The sequence below is a fragment of the Mastacembelus armatus genome, chromosome 13 (genome assembly GCF_900324485.2).
Source record: "Mastacembelus armatus chromosome 13, fMasArm1.2, whole genome shotgun sequence".
In the NCBI taxonomy this organism is placed as follows: domain Eukaryota; kingdom Metazoa; phylum Chordata; class Actinopteri; order Synbranchiformes; family Mastacembelidae; genus Mastacembelus; species Mastacembelus armatus.
This window is the reverse complement of record NC_046645.1, coordinates 16,338,703-16,360,436: the sequence shown is the minus strand read 5'-3', so window position 1 is coordinate 16,360,436 and position 21,734 is coordinate 16,338,703. Positions and strand designations below refer to the sequence as shown.

Sequence of the window (21,734 nt, the reverse complement as noted above, 5' to 3'; positions counted from 1 at the left end):
GTTTTTCTTTTTTAATAAATTTGCAAAAATTTCTACATTTCTGTTTTTTTCTGTCAAGATGGGGTGCTGAGTGTACATTAATGAGAAATAAAATGAACTTTTTTGATTTTGGCAAATGGCTGCAATGACACAAAGAGTGAAAATTTTAAAGGGGTCTGAATACTTTCCGTACCCACTGTAGATCACCCAGGTTCCATGGGACACTAGATATCATTCTTAATGGCTTTGGTTCATAAAAACTATATAAGAGATGGAAAGAACTGAGTTCATTAAGACCATTGAAGACAGCTGCCAAGTGCAGAGCATGCCATGCATCAGGAATCTCTGTCAGGAGTGGGATTGAATATTACACCATTTTACAAATTTTATGGCATGTAGCACATGAAGTAAATGCCCATTCTATTTTTGTATTATATTCAAACAAACCACCTCTGAAACTTCATAAAATATAGTGAAAACAGTAATTCTTGTGAAAACTTTTTATCATCAGCTGTCTCATTTGCTGAACCTGCCACAAACCGCAGTAAGAGTTGTTTAGCTTTGAGTGTTCGTTCATGTTAGACCTCTGGGACATAGCTGTTTTATGATTACAGAGTGTGTTATTGTACCGGTTGTACAAGGACGTTGTTTTTGCCATAGAGAAGATGCGTTCTGGAGTTTTGATGAAGAGACTCCACATACTCCCTCGCTGATGCAGCAAACTTGTCCTCTGACATGCTGCCACTGGACTGCCTCTTGCGGATCTAGAAACAAAAAAATATAGCAAATTCATACAACTAACAAGTTTTACAACTACTCACACATCTTTAGTGATCATTCCTATCCACCACCAAACAGCAGGGCCTTCTGAAGATTGAAGCAACAGGCCTCCACACTTACCCCCAGAGCAGGCCGGCGGCCAGCTGCAGTGTCCTGACCCCGGTGGGCCCCATGGATACGGTGGCGCTGAACAAGTTCATTGGCTGAGGGGTCAGTCCAAAAGTGATCCGATGTCTTCAGCTTAGTGTACTCCAGAGCACAAGGCCCCACTGAAAACACAGCACACGCTTACTATTCGCTAGATTTTAATTTATATTTACTGTCGTGATTGCTCTTATGATCAATCACCCAGTGTAGGGACAGTGATCTCTCCTTACATGTACAGTGTGGATTTGTGCTCAGTTCTAAATATAATCTATAGGCTGTATAGTCCTTTATTACACTTACACTGTGTGGACAGGCTTGTTAGAACAACTGTCATTTTATTAATCACATCATCTCCTGTGAAATCTAAAGATAAGACTATTAGAGCCACAAGGAATTCATTTTTTATTTTATTGTCGAGAATAAAGTTGAAATTACATTGAAGCTGAAATAATATTTAGGGGGATTGATGATCCGCAGGTGAAACACAGGCTTATGTGTTGAAACTGCATTGTGTAATATGACAGCCACTGCATGTTCAAATATAACCAATGAATAATGTTTAATTTCTTCAATGTGTCAAATGTACTTAAGCCAAATAAGGTTATAATGATGAGCCTATACAGTATGTCATGCATGTTTGTTTGGTGTTATATGTCTTTTTGAGCTCCTGCCAGCTGCACTTTTGACCCATTAGATTGATGAATACAAAATCCCACACATCCTACCACTTTTTCATCTGTAGCCTACTGTTAAAAGAAACAAAGTGTGCTAAGTGTTAAATGAAAGGACTATGCATAATGGAACAGTGTTTTTCAAAGTTATGCATTGACTCAAGTAACAGTTTTCTCCCACGCCAGTTCCTTCTCCTTTGTCACTGCAGCTGTGTAGCTTTTCTTTTGAGAAATGTGCTCATATTTTGCATAAATGCGCATAAGAATTTGTGATTCAACTTGGGTGAGGAATGCTTTCTCCATTGCCATGGTGAATGAGCTCCATTGATGATGTTTTTTTATAGTCCTTGTGCACGTGGTTAACTCAGAGTTAATCAACTGAGAGTTTGTTGAACTAACTCTGCTCAGCTGTTCTGGAACCAAAAACTCAGTTTTCCTTCCAGAGGTTAATCATCTCGGAGTTCAGGGTTAAATTCAGAGCTTGTTAAACCTCGTCTCTGGAATACACCCCTGAGGTTGTTTCTATTTTTCTAATTGGCAACTACTGTAATTAAATTTAAAGACCAAAATAATATTACAATATTTTCCCACCTTTTCTGAGACACTGATTTGGTTGGTTGATAACATAAAGATATGAACACATCACAAATATACAGTTTCATTTTTAAAGAAGACTGAAATTTCCTAAAACACATGGTCACTGTAGTTGAGTGTGTGCGGGACTCAGTCAAAACAATTGTGTATTCATAATACTGTGAACAGCGACAGTGATTTTTCTGAATTCAATGGAGCTTAACGGTATAAAGGAAGATGATATATCAGACTTGAGTAGCATAGTATTCAGAATTCGGTGGGAAAATAAATGCCACTATTTTAAAACACATCAAGAATTATAATGTGATGCATTTCAACCTGTTGATGATACATTCATCCATTCTCACTAGCTTCTTATCAGCTGCACCATGCTTCCTTTCTAGTCACACTGTCTACTGTTTATAGTGTTAATTTTCCCTCAGCTGTCCAACTGTTCAACCCCTCTTTGGGTAACTCTACTAAACAGTTTGTTTCCTGATCCTGCCTGACTGCCTGTGTGGCCCTGTTTCTTGAATTATTAAACTTTGTGTCTGGGTTCTCTGTCCCATTATGCTGTCTGCTTTCACCACCTGCTGCCACACTGTCAGTGGAGGTAACAGATACTTCTGAAAGTTGCTTTATTGAACTACTGTAATTTGTAGTCAATTTTATATGACTGTATGGCCATTTGTTCAGGATTCTGTATTTTGCACCTTTTGTTAGTGGCCTCTGGTAATTTTAGGAAATTTTGCCACTTCAAGCACAGTGTAATATACTTACCGAGTAAGGCTGCCAAGATGGGCCCGAAGACTGAGTCATGCATCAGAGCTTCCCTCTCATAGTATTTACTGCAGTGATGCACACACAGAGAAATGTGAATTGGAGGAAAACATTATTAAATGTGATCATTTCCAAACGAAAAGTCCTCCTGAGCTGTAAGTGGCAGGTTAAAATCAACCCTGTGTATCATCAGGCTCTATGCTTTAGCACATTCAATATGATATAAAAAAGGAATACTGTATGTAAAAAGTCTGTGTCAAGTAAGATAGAAAGATATAGCCCTTTGACACACAGCGCCCAATGTCCAGGGGTCCCAAAGTATTTTGGACACTTGGCTATTAAATGTTTCCTGGGCAGTTGCGTGGTGTTTCAACATGTGGCTCAGAGTGTAGGTGGAGCTGTCTTTCATTTATGAGGAGCTTTATTGATTTTAGGCTTAGTGAAGCCAGGTAACCCAACGAGAGACAGACAAAGCTAAAACTGCTTTGTGTTACAGGTTGAGGGTCAGAGATTGGTGCTTGGTTGAGAATGAGTATATATGATATACTCTGGAAAGGAAAGGAGGAAAGGCACACATAAATAGGGAATTCAGGGGACTGTTCATCATTCAGCCATAACAAAGCCTGCATTAGAGTGCTGAAAGTTCAGATCTGGGGAGCAAAGAATCAAGCAAATCACCTGGCGTTGTCCACGATGTACTGCACTATCTTGTCCAGAACTTTTTCAAAGAGAGCTGTACGGACCCAGATGTGTTTAATGGCCTGGGCAGAGAGGGGCTGAGGGGGCCGGCTGGTGGTGGAGGAGCCCTGTCTCCTCAGGGGTTCGTGTCCCACACTCTGAGTTCTCCTACAGGGCACAAAGCATAGATCAAGACCATTAATAATTATTACTACTGGCGAGTGTTTGTATCTACAGCATGGAGGACATAGTATTTTTGAATCTGGCACAGATAAAAATTTTTATGTGCGCAAATTTTTCAAATGACTCTAACCCAGATTCTGTTCTAATTTTGCGACTTGCCATGTGGCTTAGTAGACACCAAAAGCCAAAGGCTCAGAGGGATACCTATGGTTGGACAAACCATGTAGTGGCAACTTTGTGTATAAACTACCTTAAACATTTGAGTTCTTGTATTGCAATTTCTTGTCAGTTGACATTATACAATATCCACATATTATAACAGAAATGAGAGAATTCACCTAGGACCTGTAATTTTTTGAGGTTCAACTTATAGCAAATCGGAAATCAGTAAAATTGTAATATTGTAAACTTTAGAAAATGCCACTTTTTGATTTTGATTTAAATTTATCAAATATATTTAGATATATTTTATTTGTACAATGTATTGGCTAATAATGCCCTGCAAGATGAACACCTATGACTTATGATGTAACATAAAAAACACAGACAGGAATTAATAGTACATGTATTTAGTATTAATAATACATGTATTTAGTATTAATAATAGTTTACAGTAGTTGGATTCGCAAAATGCACAATGACAGAACTGTCATTTTTCTGACATTGTCAGGTTATGTAAATTAGGCAAAATATGTAAAAGGAAAATAAACAAAAACAAAATGTGTCTTTGACCATGTGGAGGCAGCATTTACCACGTTACACCACTACATAGTTGTTCATTTCAAGACTATCAATCCATCTATACCTCTTATTGTCCAGTAGGGGCACTGGAGCCTAACCCAGCTGACATAGTTGATAGGTGAGGTACATGCTGGAGAGACAGACAGCCTATTGTAGGGCAGACAAACAAACACTGGAAGTACCTAGAGAGAATCCACACAGCCATGGGTAGAGCATCCAAAATACAGCACTGACGTGAAACTGGCCTGCTCAGTTGCAGGTTCAAACCCAGAACCTTCACGCTGTGAGGTGACAGTTCTCTACCATGCTGTCCTCATTACAACCCATCAGCATTTGTAATAGCTAATTACTTGTTGGGTTTTAATAAATATGTTCCATGTTAGGTCCAAGAAACGATTTTACCGAGAAATCAGCTCAGTGAATATGGAGGCAGATGTATGATGTCAGGCTAAGATAGGAGCACTTTCATCCCAGACAGAGTTTGATCTCTGGCACTTCTACAGCAATTAGACAAAACCACTCACACACACCCACTTCAACAAGCTAATGAGTGGGTCCTTGTGTGTCTATTCTGAGGGGGGCTTGGCTGCCAGTCACGATGTTAGAAATCCCTCCAGTGTGTGTGTTGGTGAAGTCACGATTTTGGCAGTCCCCTACCATTTTAAATAAGTTTGTGTGTGTGTGTGTGTGTGTGTGTGTGTGTTTGTAGTGACAGCACTCCAGAAGCCTGGAAGGAGTATGATGTTAACAATAAGACAGAATTCAAAAATGAGGAGTCAATTCCTTTTCTAAATTAAACATGCAATGTATCGCAGTGTTCTTTTGACATGACATACTTAATAAAGAACTTTTGTTCAAGTTTGAGTTGGACACGTTGCTTTATTTCTTGTACTATGTATAACATCTTTATACCGTCTTTTCAACACTGATGACAAGTTATAAGAATGACATTATTAGGAATCCTGCAGCAGATGGTCCGACCCCCAAAGAGCCATGATCTCAGCAGTGTGGAGTCATGTCACATGATGAGACAGAAGACAATGGGATAGCCTGAATCTACAGAAGAACTCCAGCAGCTTCCCCAAAGTGACATATCTTGTCATAGCTTTCAGCCTCACCAACGCTCCTGCAATATTTCAAGTTTTAATCAACAATGTGCTGCAGGATTATTCCTGGGATTATATTAACCATTTTGTCTTTATCTGGATGACATACTTGTTTTTTCCCAGAATAAAGATGATCATATCTGTCACGCCAGACGTGCTCCAGCGACTCTTAGAAAACAAGTTGTTTGTTAAAGCTGACATCAGAGAAAGAGTCTCAAACATAAAGAACTGGACAGCAACAGGCCCGATATGATCCACACCTACTGGCCAGTGAAGCAAACCTCATGTCATGAATGCCTAGCTGCTAGTGAAAAGTAAACGAAGTTCGAACAGTCCAAATCCTGAAGGAACACCAGAGGAGCTAAGCAGTTAGCCAAGACTGCAAGACTAGACAGACTAACCTGCACAACACCTGGATTGACTACAAGGAAGCCTGTGACTCAATGCTGCACACATTGAGTCACAGGTTTCACAGGAGTCACAGGAGTTTGAAACTGTACAACATCAACAGGACTCTAAGAACCTTCATCAAGAACTGGGAATGTGGATGGAGATCATTACCAAAAGTGGTTACTGATACCAACTACTGAATGAAGACGTGTTGGTGGTAAGAAGCCACCAGCCACCTCCTCTATATGGATGACATCAAGTTGTACGCCAGGAATGACACTGACTCACTGATCCATACCTCTAGGATCTACAGCAACGATACTGGAATGTCTTCCAGATTGGCTAAGTCTGGTCGGATAGTAAAAAGAAGAGGGAAGGTAGTCAGAACTTGTACTATCAGAAGGCAACATAGATGTTGAGGACACAAGTACCTTGGAATTCCCCAAGCAAATGGAAACAATGAAAAGGGCACTGGGTCAGGTGGAGGCCACTGACATCAAGACAGGGAAACTCCTCACGATGCACTGAGGAACTGAAGGACAGCACAGAGCCACTAATCATGGCAACACAGGAACAGGCAGTACAAGATCAATAAAGGATGAGGTCTTCCACACCAGGCAAGACCCAGGCTGAGATAATCCAGCACATAACAGCAGGATGTAAGATGCTAGCAGGCAGGGCATACATGGAACACCACAACCAAGTGACCAGCATAGGAAACAGTAACATTTATGCCAATTATGGGCTGGAAGGCCCAAGAGCAAAGTGGGAAACACCCTGAAGGTGGTTGAGACTGACCAACCTATGATCCTGAGGGACTTCCAGATACAGACTGACCAACTGGAAAACCTGCCCTGAAATAGGTGCTAAAAACATTCCTCAACATGACGTTCTAAGAACCATAATTCTTCTGTAACGTGTACGTTCAAACAAACATTCAAACTTCCTCCAAAAGTTCTACGAACTATGAAAATGTTTCTCCAGACCAAAAGCATGTAATTAATACTGTGTTTAATTCCAGTGTGTCCATTTCCAGGGTGAAACATTTTGTTTAAACCCATTTTTACTCAAGCCACAATCTTTTTCTCAACCTAATTAAGTAACTCTTGTTCCGAAGCTTAACAAAATCGTCTCTAAAAAAAAAAAAAAGTTCCTAACCAAGAGGAACATTATAGCTGCTTTTCACTCTACACGCTTAATCCATTTTATATTTGTATTTATTTGTATATTTATATTTGTATATTTGTTTTTGTTCTGATAGGCCATACTGGAAGGTTTGATAACATGTGTAAATTCCCTCATTCATTGTTTTTCACAAATTTAAAATGTCAACAAATGTCACCATGTAGGTACCAGAATTGATTACAATGAAACTGCTTTTTTAGCTGATTAATAAATATAAAAAGAATATGTCAGGGTGATTTATTAGACCTTTGGTTTTGAATGATGTGATTTACATTTGTTGGCTTAAGGATTTGTTCCATCAGTACAGATGGAGTATCCACTCTCATTTTCAAAGGTTTTAACAGATACAATGGCAGATGTACACTACATTCAAGAAAAGGCAGTGTGTGTGTATTTAAGTACTATAAACAAAATCACAGAATATAGTTTTTTACTTGAACAATGAGCAAAACATATGCAAAACACACAGAAAGACTTGTTAACTAACATGCTATGATTGCATTATACAGACCTAAGGATCAAAACTATAAAAAATAGGCCCCCAATTGCAATAAAGAGAAATGATCTTTTAATTCGTATGAGAGTCACCACAGCAGGTCTGCTGCTTCAACTGAAGAACATGAATGGAGATGACACACTAGTCTTGCTCTTTGCCCTGTGTTTAGGGATGAAAGAGAGGAACAGGGGTGCTATGTTGCTGACACAAATGCACATGTCCAGTCCTAATCTGCTGTACCATTTACTTCATGAGAGTAACTCTTTATTCCACTGTTGATGTCTGCTCACATTCTCTCTTTCTCTCTCCCATCATGCTCTCTGCCGTCTTTGCTGCCAGTGGTGCAAACCACATTGCCATGGCAACTAGGGTAAATGAGAGATGGAGCCCTAAGGTAGAATGACAGGGAGACGGGGGAGGATGGGGACATGGCAGTGTGTGTATGTGTGCATTTTTTGTGTGCATGAATGCATGTATGCATTCTGGTGGAGGGGTGTGACTTGTGCAAACCAGAACCATACACAGTAATAATCTTTAATGCTGTGTGTGGTTTGTCTGGGGAAATAAAGGCCAATGAGATGTGACAGATGAACAAGATGCCCACTGATAAAGATGGAGAGCTGTGTACCCAGCGAATGCAAACAGGTTTAACATTGCTGATTTACATCACATAATGCAGCACTGTTGCAATAATAACTTCTTACACATTATGTGTGTTTTATTGGTTGTGCATCATTTATAAAGACATGGTCTTTGTGTGTACAGTGTATGTGCATTCTCACAGCCTAAAGCGTTGTCTCTTCCATTTGTAAACCTCTTTGTGCAGCCCTGGACAAGATATATGGTAGCCATGTGATTCAGGCTAATGGACAATTAATGGGCTTGCAAACAGCTTGGCCAGTACCTAAGTGCCTGCAGACAAAGCAGTCTATCATACTCTGTGTGTACACACACACACACACACACACGCACACACACACACACACACACACACACACAAAGGCCTGAGACTTATCATGGTGTGTACACAGAATGCTCAGCTTTAGCAAACACTAAACTGACCACAGATTGTGTCTGCTTGTGATGGAGAGCATCTGCAACTGTGTGTTTTACATGGACATAATGATAAGGCCCACTAAAAATGTCTTAATTCAATTTTCAATCAAAATTTGAGGATTTCAAAATCTCTTCATATTGAAAGATATATAATAAGTGGAAATACACTATACTATGAGGGTGGTGTTGTGCGCACACACCCACCCACCCATGCACGCACACACGCACACATACAAATCTGATTTCAAAATAGATTTTTCGTTGCGAGAAAATGTTGGGAAAAGTACAATTGTGCTGAGCTGCACACAAATGTGTGAAAACATTTTGGATTTGACACCATAGTTTGAAAGACGGAGAATAAAGTTAAAGCTGTTGGCTGCCAAAAGGACATCCCCAATAACTGAGTGGTTATGTTGAGAACATTGTTATTTTGAGTCTCAGCATCTTCTCTCCCCTCTCCAATGTCTCCTCAAAATGCCCTGAAGATCATTGTTTGTTGCCATACACTAATGTTAGCATACAAAAACATCTGAAGTCACTTTTTAATTTGTAACTCCATTAAGTCAGCAGAGGCTCCATGAATCAATCTCAACTGTGCATTTTAGGTTAATGTATGGGTATGTAGTTACATTAATAGTGTGTTTATGGTCGTTGATGTAAAAGATGTAAATAGTGCTACAATTTTCACAGAGCCTTTTTCACTACAGTTACTTAAGCTGTCGCCATTGTCATACTTGTTGCTGTTGTAAACCCTCTGCACTCCTGTCGTAGTTTGTGAGTTCTTGAAAATTTCAGTACTGATCAGGATTCTCTCTGGAAGGAACAGCTGATTTGCAGTCGGACACAGCAATCAAAAATGTAAACTGTGTGTGCAAGGAATGCAAATGAAATGTGTGATGCTCTGATTCAGAATACCTAACGTGTGTTTTGCTGAAATATGTAGGAAGTATGTTAAATGTTCTATCACACTTTACAGCAGTTCTCAAGTACCATTGGCATTTAAGAATGAATATTTCCTACACTGAACTTTTTTCCACTTTGTGGTGGGATAGCACAAATAAATAATGACAATGTATATATTTTCTTAAAAAAATAAAAAGGTTCTCCTTTTGATTTCTTTATTATATCTTACTCATTTCTGATGGTAAGAATCAGAGAGTGGGACCTGCATCTGTTGGTTTGTTCTTCAAGGCTGCAACCTCTCTGCAGGACTCATCTGGCTTTAAGATTAGAGCTTGTCTGGAATCAGTTTGGTGTGCTACATTTTTACTTCATTCTGTCAACCCCCTACTGTGTGTTAGGCACTTCCATTAATTAAATGGTACTGACATTTAAAAGTTACAGCATGTAAATGTAAAAGGAAATCTTTATTAGTTCCACTTATTTTATTTTTGTCTTGCAACTGAGCTGTATAGACCACACTAGCTATCAAGCAATACATAAAATTAAACATATGGTGTTGCCTTTTAAAGAATGCCTCACATTTGAAATGCTCTGGCTGTAAAACACAGTGGAAAAAAAGGCCTAACCTGGAGCCAAGTTCTTACAGGTTCTGAAAAGTTATTGGTTGTTAAATTTCCGTAGGTGGAAAGGCTTGAAATGTTGGATGTACTGGAGACTTTACTAGATTGTAGAGGATCCTTATATACGCTGTATAAAAATCACTTCTGATAATATAGATATTTTTTTCTGATCAACGTTAATTAGTTCATGTTTTGATGAATAATTAAAGCTACACTCAAAGTCTTATTATCTTCCATCACAGTAATGGAGAAGAGTGTCTCTTCCTCTTCCTCTCTAATTAAGATGGCAGATACACTCAATTTGCACAAATTAATTTCTGATTGTGGTGTCAGGTATGGCGTCTTGTGGGAATGCTCCAGACATAAAATGATGGACTGAAACTTTAACATGAAATCAAAGCTGTGTGTTAAACATCATGTACTGCAGTGAGCTCTCATTGTCTGTTGCACACAGGCTAGTTTTATATGAATTCAGTAAAGCTAAAAGGAGAAACAAACATGTGAGGTGTGTGGAGATCGGCAAGACCAACCTGTTGAGATCAGCCTGTTGCTGTAGCTGCTCTTGCACTTTGCGGCAGACCTCGCCAGCTGTGTCATAGACTTTGCCGACTTTGGTGAAGAGGGCGGCAATTTTGTCGCTGCGGAGAAAGCCAGCTGCCCGTCTCTTTAGCAGGTGACCCAAGCAGGCCTCGATCGCAGCTGGAAAGAGAGGAGGACAAGTGCTTGGAGTGTTAATTTTATATCCAACATAAGAAAGAGAGCAAATATGTCAGATATTAGGAAATTGAAAAGATGGAAGACAATACAAATTACTGTCTATAAGAAAGAAGTGTGCAGCATTTGGTGTTTTCATCAAATAAATGACATGTAGAACATACACACCAAGCCTGACCAAGACAACACCATAGAAGTAATTGTACTATTCTCAGACTCCCATTGTTAGTGAAGCTAAAAATATCACTTGTCTTGAGTGTTGCACAAGAGGCAATTCCACTGGAACTAAACATGAGCTTATACCATGTATGTATACCAAGACGGTGCCCCAGACTATTCCTACTGAAATATTGAATTGTTACATCTCTTCAAGCTGGTCCTTGTGTAATAACTGAGGCTGGAAAAAAAGTTTTTGGACCAGTATCTACAGTATGTGGAAACTAAGCCAAAGGTGCCCCATTAGAATGCTAATCCTTCTCAGGAACCTGATTTCTGTTCATGGCATACTGCATGCATATTCATATTCAAATTCAAATTCACAAAAAAAAAAAAAAAAATCAGTAGAGTTTCTGCTTTCCCTTCAAAAGCCCATGACTAAATACATGTACCTACTATTATAAATACCTGTAACTAGTGTTGTCACAATACCAAAAAGACAATACCTGCCTAAGTATCTTAATATCTCTACTGAAACGATACTACAGAAAAAACTACGCCATCAGGAAAAGTATTGGAATTACAGATGCGAGAACATGGAACTATTTTGACAATATCAGTGCTGTGGAGAATGTTATAGGCCATAAAACAACAGGAGAGAATTATGTTAGTCCAATTGGTAAGTTAACAGTTCAAAAGTTTGTTTAAAACGAGGTATACCACTTTTAACGGCAAAGTATTGTGATACATTTCTAGTATCAGCGGTGGATCCGGCTGCTTGTTAAATATAAGTTTGAACCATACATTTCATGGACATAAATCCTTTACCCTCACCTAGGGGCGGAGCTAGACATTGTGAACATCTGGGGCTTAGCCCAGTAATGCTAGGGGAGTCTGTGGCCATGCTCCCCTCGAAGAAATTCTTGAAAAAATAACCATTTAAATACTGACCTCTGGTGAACTTTATGGTTACTAATGGATGTATTGAAATTAACAAAATGTGAGACTAATCTTTAACATGTTCAACATATCTAAATATCACAGCAGTGAAAGACCTTGGCTAGCTGTAGAGGGTTTATAGGAGGATATCAGATTTTTGCATTTTGGAAGTGGTGATGAATCAGATTCATTGTATCCCAACTCAGCTGTAAAATCAAATTACCAACCTAAAACAACATTGGATGGTACTGTGTTCTTTAAAAACTGTCTAATGTCCATATTGGTCACTTTCTTGAAAAGCCTATACTGCAACACTGCCTGACGTCTGACACTGGGGTCAATGGTTTTTTGGAACACAAAAGATGTTTATTGTACCTATGGAAGGGATGTATAAATTCATGAATATTAACAAGCACAGTGACCTGTAGGCTAGTCTCCATGTTGATGTTTCTCCCAGAAGTTTGTTTGGTCCCATTAAAGAAACCAATGGAAATATTCCATCAGAAATTAAATTATCATTTTCAAACCTTAAAAAGATTTTCAGAAGTGGGGTACATTTGCTGCCTGCCTACAACACCTTTAAATATTCAGTAGTAACCTCTGTGCTGCTGCTCCCTGAATGTGCTCTTGACACTGCATTTATGTGTTGTTCATTCATTGCAAATAAAATTAAGATCCTCTAAAACTTTAATGATCTCTCTGAGAGGAAATTTGCTCTTAGCAGCATTATGACAATTTCAGAACCTAACAGTGAGACTAAAAAGTAACAATTAGAGGACATCCGTATTCTGAAAGTGATTTAGCCAATAAGAGTAGAATGATTTTATAGTTTAGGTGCAAACTATGTAAGAAACAGAAGCATGTCTTCAAGCTTTATAATTATTACATGCTGTATACACCACATGTGTATGAGACTGACATGAACAGTGCATTGAACATGCAGATGTTTTACATCTCTCTGATAAGTCACATGATATTCAGCTAGCTGAAATTTCAGCCAGGTAACTTTTATTTACTAGCAATGATTCTGATTTTTCGATGTGGTCGGTATCAATTTAGCAAAACTTTGATGAGTAGGATGAGTAGCTTAATTTTATTACTGAAGATTTGCCTGACATCTTCTCTCAGTTGCATTTGAAGTAGGACATTTTGACTTATCACAGTAGGATGGTGATTTCTCAACAGCTGTGACTGGTCTTGAAATGAAATTCAGAGTCTGCGGTGTCTGAGACTGAGAGAAGACCGAGTAAAACAGCTTTATCCTGAGATGAGACCAAGGCCTTCAGAAAGTGGTCTTGAGAACAATCTCTTAAACCAAGGCCTAATCTTAAAGTCACCAATCAATCAGATCCTTAAGTTGCACATCTTTCCTGCTTCCAACACATCAACTTTAAGAATTGACTGTTAACTTGCTGCTTTATATATCCTATCCCACCACTTGACAGATGATGTTGTAATAAAGGCGGTTCTAATGTTGTGGCTCACTGATGTAAATAGGGCCTGAGAATCACTGCATAGTTATAGGGAGGCATATGGACAATATTCTGGATCTAAAGAGGGAAATTAGGCTATGTGGGCAGCTGGCATTATAATGCAACCACAGGGGGGCACAATCCAGTGTCTTCATGTTCCGGGTATGGTTTAGAGACAGTAGCACTGAGAAAAAGACAGGAGGCAGAGCTGGAGGTAGCAGAGCTGAAGATGTTGAGGTTCTCTCTGGGAGTGACGAGGATGGATAGGATCAGGAATGAGGACATCAGAGGGACAGCTCATGTTAGATGTTTTGGAGAAAAAGCCAGGGAAGCCAGACTGAGATGGTTTGGACATGTTCAGAGGAGGGACAGTGAAGACACTGGTAAAAGGATGCTGAGGTTAGAGCTGCCAGGAAGGAGGCCTAGAGGAAGACCAAAGAAGAGGTTCTTGGATGTAGTGAAGGAGGACATGAGGATAGTTGGTGTGGGTGAGGAGGTTACAGAGGAGAGGGTTAAATGGAGGCAGATGATTCGCTGTGGCGACCCCTGAAGGGAGCAGCCGAAAGGAGAAGGGGAAGAAGGGCAGCTGACATTATATGCATCCCTCTTATTCATCCATCCATCCATCCATTTTCTATACCTGCTTATTCCTTTAACCAGGGTCACGGGGATCTGCTGGAGCCTATCCCAGCTCTCTTTTGGGTGGAAGGCAGGCATACACCCCAGACAGGTCGCATCCCTCTTATGACATTAAGAATTAACAGAAGAATCGAGATGTCCACTTTCTTTATAGCTGTAATACATGCTTTAGTCATCTTCTCTACTCTGTAATTGCTGTATTAATAGTTGGTCATACTGAGCTTTTTAGGGCTTGTAGTAAAAACAATTCTGTTTATTCAAGCAAACACAGTCTTCATTTTGCCATATGTTTTGCAATGGTTTTGATGAAAAATTACTGTATCCATGCAAATGGGTCTCTTATCTATCTAGTGTTTAATACAACAACCACATATGTAATTCATATGTTCTCTAAACTTTTGTAGCTGTTCTGTGTTCCTCTGTGAAGTCAATCTAGTGGAAGTTAGTTTTTGTAAAGTGCCTTGAGATGATTTGTATTGTGATTTGGCACTATACAAATAAATTGAATTGAATTGAATTGAAAATATTAGAGTGGAATATAATAACCAACAACATAATTCTCAGTGATGCTGAGAAAAAGTGGTGCTTTATGGGTGTAATAGTCTGCTTTTATTGCTGTTCTTGGAGGTTAGAAGGAGTTCTGAGAAGCATGAGGATTTAGCACAAAAAGCTCAGCCACAATAAGAACCTTATTGTGGCAGATTAATATGTTAACCTATGGAATGGTATTGTTAGGAATCAGTAGTGCTTTGGCAGTGTAAAATGTCTTTTAATCCAATTAGAGAGGGTAATTAGCGGCTGTAACGTTCAAGCTGACTGTGAAGTGGAGGTTTACAGGGAGTGTGTAATAGTCTTGGAGGAAACACAAAAATCAAACGCAGGATGCAAGCAGCTCTCTCATGGGAGAGATCACATTCTGCCTTCTCTTTCCGCTGCCTTAATGACATTAATTTGATATATTGCCCAGTTGAAACTTTCTAACTTCTGTCATTTGGTGCTGGGAAGTAGTGATCATTTGAAGACACACAAAAATGTTTTTCTGTAATATGAATTTAGTTATAGATTTTACATGGCACTAACCAATGCACTGACTTTGGTGGTGGTGGGGTGATATATGCTTGTGGTTGATTAGTTCATCCTTTTTCTTAGAATTTTTTTTTTTTTTAAACACAAGCTTCAGGTTTTATGTGAAGGACCAACGTTTTAGTGTTTTTGTTCATCATCTGTGCTGTAAACATAGTCAGAGAAAGTCATTAATATGAAATCCTAGTGCTGTCCTGCCAGGTTGCTCGCAGTGCTGGCAGCCTAACACTCAGTCACATTGGATGACAGTACAGGAGGTTGTAGCAGAGTCCATTTCAGACGTTGTTGGACAGTCTTAGACAGAGCAGACAGCACCTATCCTGCCCATGTCACACTGTCTACTGTTTCCATCATAGCCTCACTTGCTATTGCCCCTGTATTGCTCTGTGTGCAGTGATGCAGACAGAAAACAATGCAGTGATTGGATACAGAAAATGTGTGACAATTTGGGGTCTTCTCAACTGATGCCTCAACTAATCAACTTTTATGGGGCAGCCCTACTCCAGTTTCCTTGACACAGTGACAGATGGATATGGTGTTGTCTCCACTGAGATCATTAGCAGATCTAATGAAAATAAAGCTAATTAGGCATCACTGCTTGTCTTACTCATTCATGTCTGCCTGACAAACTCTGTCTCAGGTGTCCTGTGTGTCTGCTGCTGTCATTGTCTCAAGCTCTCTCTGGTCTCTAAATTCTACAGCTCCTGTCTCAACACAGTGCATGAAAACGTCTTAGTTTTCTGTGTAATCACAGCAGACAGCTTGTAACAATTCGCCTTACTAATTTTGAGATACTGCCACAACGCATATATCAGGTTGCGGGTGGATCACTAAAGGCAGATTTATATATATTTTAATTAGTCTGCGTGTCTAATTGAAATATCTGAAATTACAAGCAAAATTAAATTGTTCGTGCTGCTATCATCCACTGGAAATAAAGAGATGGATAAAATGGTGATCTGTTAGCAATATTCTTGTATTTATGATTCTACAGAAAATGCTTCACAACAAACCAAAAGCCTCAATAATTGCACAACACAAGGCAACCACCCCAAAACCCCTAAATTATATTGTCCTTTATAAGAATGTCCATTAATCCAACAGAAAGTATCCAGGCAAAAAGGCCACAGTGAGCAAAAGTTTCTCAAACAAAGTAGGCAGCGTGGGCTGGAGGGGAGGGAGATGATTCTTGCCACAGCGGGTGTTGTCTCCCAGCCAGGCTAATGTTCTCAAGTCCAGAGAACCACTCCACCTTGAAGATGTATGATTTGTATTTCCACAGAAGGTGATGCACAAAACGCCCATGAATTAATATAATTCCTGGCAGAGGGGCCTTCCACCTGCACTGTGTATTGTAATATCTGGCTTGTCTAGCCTTAGCCGCCCCTATGTGACGATCGACTTATTTTAAAAAATGTGTATGTGAATGTACAGTGTTGTATGCAGGAGTGTGTGGTGCAGGGGTTTTATGTATGAGTCTTTCTAGAGGGCCTTTAAGGTTTCACCCAAATGCCAGCATAGCAGGTGTGGTACCTGTAGTTTCATGCACAGCTGTGTTGATGGACAGACGGAACTCAGGCAACCATCTGTCCCAGCCCTGATTGCAGACAAATGCTGTGATCATGGTCTCAAGAGTCCTATTAACCCTCTTGGTGAGGTTGATGGTGGTACACTGTTGTGAGCTTTTGGGTCACACCCCAGGTTTCACACAGACCAGACAACAACTGGCTGAGGACCATGATCTTATACCAGGTAAGAAGGAACCCCCCCATCATGTAAATATGTCATTCATCAAACCTTGTGTGTTTTGAGGGCAGCTCCACCACTTGCAGTGATAGTCTACAACAACAATCAGGGTAGTCCATCTCCCCAGGAGCTGTGACCTCTGTCGACTGTAGGGGACCAGCTGGCTTCACATTGCTAGGCTTATATTTTTGGAAGATGAGGCACCTGTGGACATGGCCCCAAACATCCTTTCTGATTGTAGTCCAACATATGCCAATCTTTAAGAGCTTCTTCACCCACCCTAGATGAGCCCCCAACGGACTGTCATGGTAGTAGGACAGAAACTCTGGCACTAGCGCAACAGGGACCACCAGCTAGGAGTTGTATACACCATACTTGGAAGGTACGCTGTGGTACAACACTCCTTGTTGTTGTTGATAATGTGTCCGTTCCAGCTTAGGCTGACTACTAACTGGCTCCAGACTTTGGCACAGGGGGTCCGTCTGCTGAGCTCACTTGACCTCCTGGAGTGTTGTTGGCAGGCTGGACCAATTTGATCTTGCAGCAGCAACGCAGATGGCAACCTTGTTGATACCAACAAGGTTGCACATGACAGAGCGTCTGAGACCACATTGCAACATCCTCTCTTATAACTGACTCGAAATGAGAATTTGGGTGAATTAAAAGCCCAGGAAAGGGCACTGTGGTCCGTATATAAATCAAAAGTTCCATCTTCCAAATCATTATTATTATTATCCCATCTGTGGCTCAGGAGGTAGAGCAGGTCGACCATGAACCAGAGGGTTGGTGGTTTGATCCCTGGCTTCCCTGGTCCACAAGCCACACATTCATACACCGGTGGCTGTTCCACCAGTGTATTATGTGTGGGCATTTGTGTGAGTGGGTGAATGGACAAATAGTGTAAAAGCACTTTGAGTACACTTGAGTGTACAAAACCATCTCTCCACGGCCCACACTAGTGCAAAGCATTCCTTCTCAGCAGTGATACCTGATTTCAGAACCACGGAGAGCTCTGGAGAGAAAAGCAATTGCTCTCTCCTCCCCATCAATAGTCGGCATGAGCACAGCTCCCAGGCCAATGTTGCTGGTATCGCAGTGGACCTGGAAAGCCATCTGTGGTCTGTGCTGACCTAGCACCAATGGAGACTGCAGAGGTTTTTTAAGGTGTACAAAGGCAGGCACTTATTTTGCTAAATTCTACAGAAAATTGTGGTGGATTGTTTCATTGTGGATTTGTAGCTCCCAAGCTTTTACATCTAAGAAAAAAGATTCGCCCTAAAATTCATCATTAGTGAGGACAAACCAACAAACATAAATTCAGCTCATAACTCTGGAGTATGTTTTTGATTGCGCATCAAGAGATTGTTTGCTGCAAGCCTATTTTTGTCCCTTATATCTATTGCTTTGAGCACACTTCGTGATGTGGAAGTATGTCAGACAGTTTCTTAACTTGTCAGGATGATGCTGTTTCTCTCCCCTAGTTTGTGCTCTCTATGTCTTTCTCTCTCTGTTCTCTGTCTGTACTTTCTGCAGGTGTCCCTGGTCCTGGAGCTGTATATTGCTGATGTGCAGTTAGTGGCCCCACCAACCTGCAGTGTCTATTTGTTGCTTATTGTTCTTTTCTCTCTCCTCTATCCACTCACCCCACCCGGTCGAGGCAGATGGCCGCCCAAACTGAGCCTGGTTCTGCTGGAGGTTTTTTCTTCCGTTAAAGGAGTTTTTCCTCTCCACTGTCACCAAGTGCTTGGTCATAAGGGATTTGTTGGGCCTTGAGATGATTGTATTGTGATTTAAAATTGAATTGAATTGAATTGAATGATATCTCATCTGTTCAATCCAGAGTGAGTGAAGCAATGGAAACACAGAAGATTCATGAGTATTGTGGGGGGAAAAGTCTGTTACTCTTTAATTACTTCTGTAAACTGTATGGCTTGAAATGAAATGAACAGGCTGATCATAGATTAACACAACCATTGCTTACGGCTGGGCAGCATTATGTAAGCCACAAGGTCCTTTGTTCTCTATTTGTTGTTCTGCATGAAGGGCATTATGTTCTTTTGAGTTGCAATGTTGCCATATGCAGATGGAGTGTCTCTGCATGCTTTATGTCTCTGTATGATATTTATTCTAAGCAGTGTTATATGTTCTAAGCAGTGTTATATGTTCATGCTGTCATATTGGACAGCAGGTACTAAGACCAAGTAAGGTTATGGGGTGGTGTTAAAGTAAAAAGTAGAAGTGAGGATTTAAAACATATGACTGTGATGGTCTCTAAAGCCATCCATCCATAATCTATACCACTTTTTTGAAGGGCTTGGGGTGGAGCTGGAGTCTATCCAGGTGACACTGGGTGAAAGGCAGGCTACATCCTGGACAGATCACAGATCACAGGGCTCACATGTAGAGACAAAGAGTCACATTCACACCTACGGGTCATTCACACCTAGAGTCACCAATCGACCTAACCTGCATGTGTATGGACTGTGGGAGAAAGTGAGAGTACCCTGACAAAACCTGCACAGACAGAGGGAGAACATCCAAACTCCACACAGAAAAGCCCCGGATCAACCAAGGTTCAAAACCAAAACCTTTTTGCCCTGTCCCCTACAGTGACATGCAAAAACAATGAATTGCAAAATTTCATCGATCTCTCCACCTCTTTTCTTCAGTCAGTTCAACAGTGCCCTCATCCTCTGGAACTAGATATTCTTTTAACCAGTAAATATACTTTACTGCTACTCTTTCAGCAGGCAATAAAAATATAGGCATTTCAGTTATGGGGGCTAGGTTGGTTTTTGTTGTAACAGCTCCTTCATGATTTCTTTTATTAATTCCTGGTACAGCTTTAATAGACAGTGTTACCTAATTAATAAAATTAATCAGTGGCAGTTTTGTACCATCAAGCATGATAGGTGTAAAGCCTTCTAGTGGGAACCCAGTGCGTCATTTATTACCCCCCTTTGAATTCAAGGAAATTTATGGTGAGTCAATACAGCATGGATGGAAAGATTTAGAAATCTCTGAAATTTGTGAAAATCAGAGTGTCCAATTAAGGTAAAGAAATCAGACAGTGTTGGTCAGACAGCACTCCCCAGTATCTGCTTCTGACTTTTGTTGAGTGTATGTGTCATTAAACCTAAGAAAAGGATCAGGGTCTTCTGAATAAATTCATGTAGATTTAGAGTAATTGACTCAGTCTCATGGTTTCTGCCTTTCACACCGTTTTCTGCATTTCTGCTCTCTCGTGGGAGGATGTTGGAAGGAAAGAGGAGGGAGCAAAGATGGTCAAGGGGTCAGTTAGGTTGGCATGGCAACTGATCTGCATCTGCTTTTTGGTTTTCATTGGAAATTCTTTTTAAACAAATTTGGCAGTAACAGGACCAATTTAGCCTTCCTTGCAGGAACTTGCTGCATTGTAACCTTGGCAGTTAGAGTGGGAACTGGGATGAAAGCCTTTTAGTGGAAGAGATGCAGCATTTGCTATGACTAAGACTGCAGTCCTCATAGTACAGCAGATACAGGCAGGACTGGTGAATTCAGAGCAGTGTTTTGTAAAATGTAATTGTAACTGAGGCAATTCAGAATGGAAATAAAAGTGTAGAAAACACAGGAAAAGTAAGAAGCCAAAGAGGATGTAAAATGGAGAAAAAGGGAAGAAGATCCATTCATAGAGTGGGCGTGCAGGAATACTTGTGCTGATCCCTGGAATAAAGATAGGATTTACCAACTTTTGGTCTGCTGCATTTGCTGGGCTCAATCAATTATTTATAACAGGCAAATCAGGCCAAGACAAAACACACACAAATACCGGATAAAATTCATTATCATGCTCCTTCTTAAAGATATGACACACCCATCCACTTTTTCTCTCTATCCATCTTTCTTCAGCAGTTTACTTTCTCAAATACATATTAATCTGTTTTTACTGGATATGTTTCCACAGGAGCATGAACACTCATCCCATCTTTAGGCCTTAAATCTCACATACGTGCACACATACACACAGTTTCACACCTTATCGTTATGCATTTTCCCCCACTCTATCCACTTTGTGACTTCCAACACCTCCTCTTTCTGTCCTTGCATTCTCTTTTTTAATTTTCACCATACTTTCCAGTTAATACTGTTTATTAGGAAGGCAAAGAAAACATTACAACAGACTTTTTGAGCCACTAAGCACCATTCTCATTCCCAAATGTTCCTTTTATAAAGGTATAATAAGTCAACTAATGGTTATATTAATTGTCAATAAATCATTTACTAATGCTGTTCTAGATTTGTTAAAATGAATAAGATTTGGTTTGCCAGATTAAAAAAATTCCACCCTTTTTAGTTCTAACATTACCTCACCATGAAGACCACTATCGAGATTTGCTTTAACTTAATGGGTTAATTTAATTACTATTGAGTGGTATTAAGTACCTTCCTACTACCTTCCTGGTTTCTGTTCGTTAGTCTTGTGATTTAGCATTGGATTACTATGTGATTTTTGGATAGCATTATTTTTATTCCATGCATTCTCTTTCCTAACACCTACATTACCCACAATGCAACCTGCAGCCTACAGTTAGGGGAGATCAGGTTATAAAAAGGTCTGGCAAACTCATTTCTTTCTAACTCCACACACTTAGATCTTTTCCTTTTCTCAACTCGTATTTTTTAGACCCAACTGACCTGATTTGAAGAGACATCACCAA

General features: G+C 40.0%; 1 protein-coding gene across 1 annotated transcript in view; it reads right to left on the bottom strand.

Annotated features, from left to right (window-relative positions):
• sgsm2 (small G protein signaling modulator 2) overlaps positions 1-21,734 on the bottom strand; it is an 80,061-nt gene that overhangs the window by 23,345 nt on the left and 34,982 nt on the right. The window contains exons 3-7 of the mRNA XM_026330336.1: positions 10,819-10,987; positions 3,609-3,776; positions 2,931-2,998; positions 880-1,028; positions 609-743 (exon numbers count right to left, since the gene is read on the bottom strand). Of these exons, the coding sequence (XP_026186121.1) occupies positions 609-743; positions 880-1,028; positions 2,931-2,998; positions 3,609-3,776; positions 10,819-10,987 (689 nt within the window). The remainder of the gene's footprint in view (positions 1-608; positions 744-879; positions 1,029-2,930; positions 2,999-3,608; positions 3,777-10,818; positions 10,988-21,734) is intronic.